The sequence below is a fragment of the Rhea pennata genome, chromosome Z (genome assembly GCF_028389875.1).
Source record: "Rhea pennata isolate bPtePen1 chromosome Z, bPtePen1.pri, whole genome shotgun sequence".
NCBI classification, from domain to species: domain Eukaryota; kingdom Metazoa; phylum Chordata; class Aves; order Rheiformes; family Rheidae; genus Rhea; species Rhea pennata.
Window position 1 is genome coordinate 28,916,908 of NC_084702.1, and position 9,486 is coordinate 28,926,393.

A 9,486-nucleotide genomic window follows, 5' to 3' on the forward strand; every position below is an offset into this window, starting at 1 on the left:
CATCTGAGAATTTCTTGGTGTGGATATGCATATCTCGAGTGCATTTGCACAAAGTACTGGCTGAACACTTTATTAAACATTTTTTTTCAGAGAGTGGTATTTTTTATTAAAATTAAAATTTTCATTGACTGTGACTTATTTTCTATTTTCAACAGCCTCCAACAGTTCTGACAGTCCTTTTATTCTTTCTCTTTTGATGTTTTTCTTGATATTCGACACTGTCTGCCACTTTCCTCTCCTAGGATCTCAGATCCCAGTTCACTTTCCAGGAGAGCATATTGGAAGTAGCCTGAGTGATCTTTTCCTGAGTGATTCTGTCCTTTGTTGTAAATCCAAGATCATGCCGGCTTGGAGGAAACCAGGAAGAGAGCAGAGGCATTCCTAGTGAAGAACTAATGCCTTTTGGATGAATGATTACTGCCTTAATTTGAACAAGTATTTAGTAAGTATTTATGCCCTATCTGAAAGCTGGCATCACTAAAATCAGTGTTGCCAGGTCTTCTACGAGAAAATGCTTCCATGTCAACTCCTTTGACCATCATTTCTGATGCCTCTTTTGTCTCTTGCTTGAAGCCATTATGACATTATAAAATACTTTTCTGAGTCCTATGTGTCCTGTCAATTTTCATTTTTATTTTTTTATTAATAGATTTTTGAGAACAGAATTGGCTTCCCTGTCAGTTTATGAATTTTAAATCAGATTTGGATTTTGTTAAAATAACTGTCTTGGATGTATTATCAAAACTCATCACTTACATTGAATTTGCAATTCCGAATTTAAGCAAGATTATTCCAGTAATTGTTTACTTTTTACTTGTCAGAAGAAAAAAAGAAAAACTCACCTTATTAGCATGCACAGTTTTCTCATTTTGTGAATTTTTGTTTCTCTGTGAATTGTTCCTAGGACTTGCTTGATATAGAACATCCACATCCTCGCTGTCATTCTGGAATGTGACAAGATCAAAAATTGTATCCGTTCAAATCAAGATCTGAAAGCCTCTTTCATGTGCGTTAGAAACTCATTTATATTATGATTTTTGTGCTTCCATGTTTCACTTTACTAATACGGAAGAGCTCGAAAGTCAGTGTACAAAACTTGAGCATTGCAGTCCCACCACTATGAAACAAAGCCTCCTCACTCAAGGATGGTGCTCCACTAATGTGGACCTACTGTTTTCTTAAGCCAGATTAGGTTCTCCTCCTGGTGTTGTCCTTTTCCTCAGGAGACTGGTTTAATGAGTTTACAGACAACCATCCTGGCAATGGCAAAACTATACTCTTTGGGGCTTTGCCTTGTTGTTAGCAGCTTTGTTCAAGAAAATGCCATCTAGTAATGCTTTTGGAGTAAAAGTGTTGGGATTTTTTGTTTGTTTTCTTTTCTTTTTTCTTTTTTTTTTTTCTTTTTTTTTTTTTTTTTTTTTTTTGGAATATGTAGTTCTACTGCTTCTGGAATTAAAACCCTGGGAGTATCTGAAAAGATAGCATTTAGCTTTGTCACATTAAGCTTCTGTGCTAGCCCTTTTAATGGAGTGCGTTAGGAGTTGCACTTTTCTGTTAGACATAACTGACCACTATTTCTACAACTTTTTTTCTTAAGATGAGCTTTTTTGTTCCTTAATTCTTTGAAGAAGACATTACTTCTTTTTAATGATCCTTGAATGACTGTTTCTTATTTTGGTTTGGTGAGAAAGCTGCTTGAACAAAATGTTAGAGAAGTAATTTCCCCAATTGATATAAATATTTCATATTTCAACGGTTTCTTACAGCATCAATTACAGTATGGTCTTTTCACTGACTTTTATTACCTACAATATTTCATTATTTGCATGATAATGGTACCGGTGAATTAGTCATCTAAAATCAGATATCTAAGCCACCTAGGATAATGAACATTTGCAAATGAATGATACAAAATAGGCTTAATCATAATAAAGAATGATAAAGGTGGAAATAAGCAATATTAATAGACATAAACTAAATGTTGCCCTTTAATGGAAATATGAGTTTAGAAGCAATGAGAGTCCTTTTCAGAAACAGATTAAGATTAAAGATTGTGACTTCAATCTTGACAAAAAAAAACTATTTTGGTAAAGCTGTTTGTAGGATCATATTTATCTGAGAAAAAAAAAAAAGAAAGATTCACAAGTAGCTGTTGGTTATGGCCTTGATAAAAGCAGATGTCAGTTTCTTTTCCTTAACCTAAGAGTGTCTTTATATTCCCTTAGGAAGAAAGTATTTCTTCTTGAGAAAACACCTCTGTTAGTAGTCTGCCTTTTAACAATGCTATCTCAAGAGTTTACTACAGATGTCCCTACAATCCACAGTTGAAACCTCTAATAAACAGTCCATAAGATACAAAAACAACAATAACAAGAAAGAACAAACTCAAGAAGCTATGCTCAGTTGTAGCACTGTAACATAGTATCTTATAAGTACTCCACAGGATGAAGTTCTGTAACTGACATCCACGCCTACACATAGTCTCCTTGAAGATTTCTATGCTTGTTGCATAATGAGTAAAAGCAGAGACTTCTTAGGACTTTTCTTTGTGAACGTGGGGAAACACAGCAAACACACCAACTGCATTTTGCTAGCAACAGAAGCATACAATAATTTATGTTGGAATTGACCCCTAGAAAACATCTTGTCCAACATGCTGCTCAACCACAATAATCACAGAATCAGTAAGGTTGGAAGGGACCTCTGGAGATCACCTAGTCCAACCCTCCTGCTCAAGCAGGGTCACCTAGAGCATGTTAGACAGGGTTGCATCCAGGTGGGCCTTGAATATCTCCAGAGAAGGAGACTCCACAACCTCTCTGGGCAACTTGTTCCAGTGCTCCATCACTCTCACAGGGAAGAAATTCCCCCTCATGTTCAGGCAGAACTTCCTGCGGTTCAGCTTGTGCCCATTGCCTCTTGTCCTGTCACTGGTCATCACTGAAAAGAGTCAGGCCCCATCCTCCTGACACTCTCCCATTACACAGGATTTTGATGCAGAGAGTAATTGTAACACATGAGTGGATGAGTTATGTAACGGAAAATCAGCAAGAGCATTCAGGAATTGCTGGAACTCTAAAAACCCATGCTTGCAGAATGGTAGATTTGTGTTATTTTCTGCAAAAATTTGTGTTATTTTCAGCCAATCTCACTCCATTATGACATATTCCAATATTGATGATAAGTTTACTGAAGTGAGAGACAATTTGCTGACTAAAACAGTCTTCACACTAGTCCTATGAAGCTGAGTATTTTCATGTATTTTGCAGGTGATTTTTCACGGACAGTTTCATCATCCTTCTTTTTACATTGTGGTGTTTTGCTCAGTGGAAATGCATGCGAAGAGTTTCTTCTTCTTACCAGAACAACAATATTCAGACAACAATTTAAAACTGCTGGTTGCTTTTTCCTACTTTTTTTTTAAGTTTGTGGAAAAAACTCCGTAATAAAATGCCAAACTATCTGTGCTTACCATTTACCTAAGCCCCTAGAAATGGTAGAAAAGCTTCTCCTACATTTGGTTCTTGTGTCCTCCCTGGAAATCTTTGCAGAAGGAAGCATTGCAGCAGAAAGCTTAACCCCCAGGCAATACAGTCAGCTAACTGTCTTAAGACCACAGACCAGAACCAGCAACGTGCCAAGTTGCTGCTAAACCTGCTCAATCCCCAGTGACCTAAGCAAGCAGGAACTTAAAATTAGAAAAGCTTGGATGGGAAGAACTTCCTCCCTCTAAGATGTGTGAAAACGATTACAGAACTGATCTGTTTACTTGCAGTGTTGGTGATACAATAGTGTTAAGCAGTGGAGCTTCTGCTTTCACACTCCATTTGCTGTACTTTTACTCATCAGTTTTGCACTTAGTTGATTAAATGGCAAGGGTGTGGAGCTAGTCTGTATTTATAAGCAAAGTGTTTCTTCACTGTTTGCTTGTTTTCCTATAGAGCAGGAGTTCACCTGCCAACTCTTTTTGCGTAACTACAGTCTTTGAACTTTCCTTCTATTTCCTCCCTGGGTTTTGAGGGAGAAGAATTAGTTTTACAAAGTGAGCATTACTGTTACTGCTGATTTTCAGTTGTACATTTTACAACAGCATCCTTGCTAGAACAGATGGTTTTCCAGCCACTTCCATTCGGTGATGAAAACAGATCAGCTGTTTGAAAACAGAGCACCCGGCAACAGCCTAAACTGCTGTGGTGGAAGGATTAATACATTAATTCTGGAGAGAGGTGTCAGAGCAGTTAAGGAAAACAGATGCTCCAAAGGAAAACTGTGTTTTAAACCACCTGATTGGATTTCATGGGTTTCATTCAGTCAATTGAAACGAAGCTATCTGATTTACAGTTCAAAAATTTCCTATTTTTTAATATTCTGTCCAACTGAAAATCATTTATTTAAGCTTCCCCCCCCTGCAATGTGCTATCTTTTGTTAACCAGAGTGTCATGATTCTGAAGGAGTTAAAATACAAGTTAAATACTGAGGAGGAATTTTTTTGATCAATAATCATAAAGTTCATAAATTCCTGCCAAGTGATAACATTCAGTATGCAGGGTCAACACTGCTGGGGAGGACGGACAAATGTTCTTTGCTTTTGTGTTAAGTTGAAGTAAATAAGCTGTAGAGACAGCATGTAAAGAAAATATATTGACAGTTTTAAGTTCAACTGGTTAACTCTACATGAGGTGTTTGTGATTGCAAATTAGGCTCACTCACCTCTAATGTTTTCTTTAAAAGCTTAAGTTGTTGATGTTAAGCCAATGTTAAGATATCCCGAAATGCAGAATGAGCAAGTCAGAATGACAGTCTGGCATAAGATGGCCTTAAGAAAAGCAGTAGGAAAGCTTTCTGAGAAAACAAAATGTATGAAAGGCAGAAAGTAAAATCTGGAGAAACTGAAACAGAAAAAAAAAAACTGTGCATTTTTGCTAAGATAACAAGGAGTCCATGACCTCTCTAGTTGTGGCATTCAAAACATCTTTTGACAGCATGTAGTAACCCAAGGAGGATGACAAGCACAAAAATCCTGAAAATGGTTCTCACAAGGAGTATTTACTCTGGTTGAGCAAAAAAAAAGACCCTACAGATATGCTCCGCTTTATTTCCTTTAAGAGATTGAGTAGTATGTGACAGTAGGAAAAAAAAAGAAAGAAAGAAAAAAAGAAAATTTAAAATGGTTTTGGAAAACAAGCCTGTCTTCAGAAGGCAAATTTGGGAACTGTGAGAAAGGACTGTATACTTTCCTCACTGGATCTGCTGAAGGAATACAGTGCAATGCTTCATAATTTCAAAGGAACTTTACAGCAGTGATTTCCACGAGAAATTCTTAATAGCATATATACTTTTAATTACCCAGTCAGAAATAGCTAGTAAGCTGTGAAGCAGGGAGAAAAACAGAGATGGGGTTGGGCGGAAAGGCATTTTGAAGGGTATATTAACTTGTTTGGAGGGAGTGTAGTGTGAAAGTCGCATGTTATGGCCATACCTGTGTTCTTACGCAGAACAGATAAAAGGTAGAGTTTCAAAGGGGACCAACTATTCTCTGGGTCAACTTCTTGAGAGCTCACAGTGCTTTGCTACAGTAACCGCTTCTGACTGCTTAATGCACCGTAACACTGACAACAAGAGTTCAGGGAATAATAAATATTTATTAGCTCTTATCTGCACTTTGCATTTTACTTAGTTTATATTTTAACTCTAAGTTCCTTTTAAAAGTCAGTCCTGAGAATTTTCTCTGCCCTGCTATTTCCTTTTATGAGGCAGGTCTTACCATTCCTTGAGTGATAAGTGTGACTTCTTGTTTAATGTCATCATTAGCAGAGATCTGAATCTGCAGAGCTGATTAGGTAAAACCTCCACATCTTAAACGAGGACTAAACACAAGCTAGGTTAATCCAACTGCAGTTTTAGAGTTTCTGTTAGTGTTGTAGGGTTTCCCAAATAGGAAATCCTGTGGACAACTATTGCAATGCACCACCAGGGAGGCGATAGCCAAACTGCACTGAAAGCAAACGGCACAGCAGTTTCTCCACGTATTATGTACAGTATTGCAGATATAGGCACAGTATACTGCCTTGGCATGCACACACTTAATATGAACAGGCCGCTAAACAGTGATGAGACTAAGTGGATAGCATACCTTGTAATGATTTAGTTACCTTACATTTTGTCATGTATTTAGGGGAATAAAAATAGTAAAAGTGTGAATGTCTTGGTAGAAACAGTACAGCAATCTGCTAATTCTAGCTGGAGGTAACAACCAAAGCAGGAAATTTTAGCATATGTTTTATATTACATATCTTAAAATCAATGCAACTACTCATTGTAATGCACCAACCTCATTCTTCTTGTATGCTTTAGAGTGGCTGCTAGTAACTGAGCTGTCCCTAACCTCAGACAATGATATTTAGAGCTGTACATTTGGATTTTGTTGTCTGCTTTCTTTTGAGACCCAGTAAGCTGTAAAGGAGGTAAGGAAGTTGCTTCTGAGTCTCCCAGATACTGGCATTATCCAAAGACAATAATACGGGACCTGCAGTTTTTGAGGTTATTCCTCTAACAGCTCTAGTGGCACCTGTGCAGCATGCGAAAGAGTAGGAGATATTTTGTAGGATCAAAAGTTAAAAAAAATGTAATTGAGGGCTTTAGTAGAAATCAATACTATGCAGATGGACAGCACATCCTCTTTGAAAAATAACACTGAATAACTAATTTCTGAGAGCCTACTACAATCCAGATGAAAAAGATTTATGCTTCTGTGGTGCAGAGGATATCCTGTTCCATCATAAAAAGGTGTGTATGTTTTAGTATCTATAGCCAATGTGAAAGCTGGAAAGAGCTCAAGACGTTATTCCCCTTTGAATATTGGTATGAACAGGCAAGAAGACGATTACTATGTATTAGTAATTATGATTGTAATTAGTAAATATGATTATCTCTTCATCCTGTTTGGTTTTCTCCACAACAGCAGGCATGATGCCTTCCTGGTATAATACAACTCTGATAAGATCCTTAACTCATCACTAGTTAGCACTGAGCTGCTTTGCATAACACTGAGAGCTGTGTTATTTACTTTGTAAAACAAACTACCTAACTTGCGTTTACTTTATCCCTGATTTATGTATTTTTTTTCTATCACTTTGTAGTTTAATCATTAAACAGCTCTGGTACATCTGAAGGTACATTTAGAGTGCAATCCCACACAGCTATTTAAAATGACTTTAATTCCTTTCCAGAACATTTCTATATTTTATCATTCAGGGAAGATTAGTTGCTTAGTACCTGAGCAATGAAGAAGAAAATACCAGATGACACCATGCCTTGGAATAAAAAAAAAAAAAAATTGTTTGTTCTTCATGTAACAAAAGCTTGAGTACAAGAAAATGGGAAGAGTTGATGAGATTTTTTTATTCTCTGTGGCTTCTACTATGATTTGGTTTTATATATGCAGAAAGTTATTTATTTTCTTCTGCTCATCTTCTTGAGGGAATCATTTATTTGTTGAGTCAGAGGTAGACTACATAACTATTTATGTGGATATTCCCTTCTGGTGCTTCTGGAAAAAAGCAACCAGAAAACTTGCCTCAAGCCCCCAATTCCACCATTGCCCAGTCTCAGTGATTCAGCATTTGAATTATTTCCTAGGGGACTTAGAGGTTCTGTCACTTTCAGGGCTGGGCGGGAGGTGAAGTGCCTGATTCCCTGCACATTGCCTAGGTGAGCTAGATACATAAAAGAGGGGATGAAGCACTGTCACCGTACTATATTTCATGGAGATTACTGTGGAAAGAGGTGATATTTAAATTCAGACCATCCAACAGCATGAGGCACCTAGCCTTTGCAGCTAGAAAGGTGCTTTTCTACTCTGCAGGGTTGTAGGCACAGACTTTGGGAGTTGACTGCCGTGTCTTAGGCACTTATTTCATGCGCAGATGCAGCTAGGTTGAAGCCCTCTCAGATCTCCATCCCCTGGACTGAGGTAGGCCCAAGTTCAAATTGCTGCTCTGAAGCTGCAGTGTGATGAGTGTGCTCTGATTACCCTGAGATAGGCCCAGTCATTGGACTATTATGTTATCTCTGAGCTATCTTTGTCTCCCCTTGAAGCTGTCCCACTTTGCATGAATTATTAACTATTGCCTGGAGTAGGGACTTGACCCTACATCTCTTGCCTTCCGCAAATATTCCCTAACCAGCAGATTATCAAATCAGTCTTGCCCTTGCATGTCTCTAGACAAATGAATACTGAATTCTTGATATAGAGTGTTTGGATATCACTGTTGTTCCATAATATGCTGGATGCTTAGTGGCTCCACAAACATCTGCCTTATTTGAGCAGCGGCATGTATGGAGAAAAGATTTGCCCCAGTGTGCTTATATGACTATTTTCCTTATATTGGTAATATATGTTGCTTTGACGAGATAGATGTCTGCTGGATACCAATGACCTCCCATTCAACAGAACTGTAAATTAGCAATCCTCAGGAAGAGCAGCCACTGATACAGCTGTTCAGTGCAGACTGGATAAATAGATGTGTTAGTAGTGAGACCCACTGGCCTGGGGATTATTACTGAGTCAGGAGACTTTTCAAAGATACCAATATAGTTGGGAGCAGCAGAAGGCAGTAAAAGAAGCCTATTCATAAATGTGTCAATTGTGCTCCGGCTTTTTGTACAAGAGGCTTGGTAGTTTGGCAGGACATCAGTACAAAACGTGCAGGGTGGTGCAAAAGATCTGCGGGCTAAAGCAGAAATTGCTTTCTTTGTTCATATGCTGAACTAGAGCATTGTTCGCGGTTTCTTAGTCCTTCCTCCTTCCTTAAAAAAAAAAAAAAAAAGGAGAGAGAGAAGAAAAAGAAAGAAAATGGAAACGAGCTTACCTGGAAGGCCAAATTGTGCACTCCTGAATAGTCATGGGCAGTCTCCTTCAGCTCCATGTGCCTAGCATGGGAAGGAGAGATTGGGGTGTTTGTCACAAGCTACCTGTGGCACAGGACACCAGCAGCCAGTATCTGGTTAATTCATCCACAGGATCAGTGCCTACTACTTGAGGTTTGGTTAGCTGGAGGCACTCTCAGGTTGCTCTCACCCTTCCGTGGCTCCACCTTCTCGCTCCCCTGGAACAGCCCCTTTTGGCCCGCTGGGAGAGTGAATTGAATGTTTCCTCAGAGAAGAGGGGAGGATTTCTGCATGCCCCCAAAGGCATGTATCTCGCTAGGCTAGCCCAAACGCAAATATGTGTTTTACAGGACTTCTGGTTCTCCTGCCTCGCTCGGGGCAGAGGGAAGCAAGAAGTGAATGGAAACCTCCATCCAGATCTTTGGGAAGTCACCACAGTTTTTTTTTTTTTTTTTTTTTTTTTTTTTTTTTTTTTTTTTTCCAGCTATTCTCAAGCTACCACTTCTGTTTTATCACTGCTCAGCTTTTATAGTTGTTATAGGAACACCATCGAGCAAAGGAAAACAGAAAAAAAGGAGCAACTCCCAAGCCTCGAA

At 38.5% G+C, this 9,486-nt stretch overlaps 1 protein-coding gene across 1 annotated transcript in view; it reads right to left on the bottom strand.

Moving 5' to 3' along the window:
• SLC28A3 (solute carrier family 28 member 3) overlaps positions 1-8,928 on the bottom strand; it is a 38,035-nt gene extending 29,107 nt beyond the window's left edge. Inside the window, exons 1-2 of the mRNA XM_062600483.1 lie at positions 8,872-8,928; positions 843-944 (exon numbers count right to left, since the gene is read on the bottom strand). Coding sequence (XP_062456467.1) covers positions 843-944; positions 8,872-8,928 — 159 coding nt within the window. The remainder of the gene's footprint in view (positions 1-842; positions 945-8,871) is intronic.
• Between the last annotated feature and the right edge of the window lie 558 nt (positions 8,929-9,486).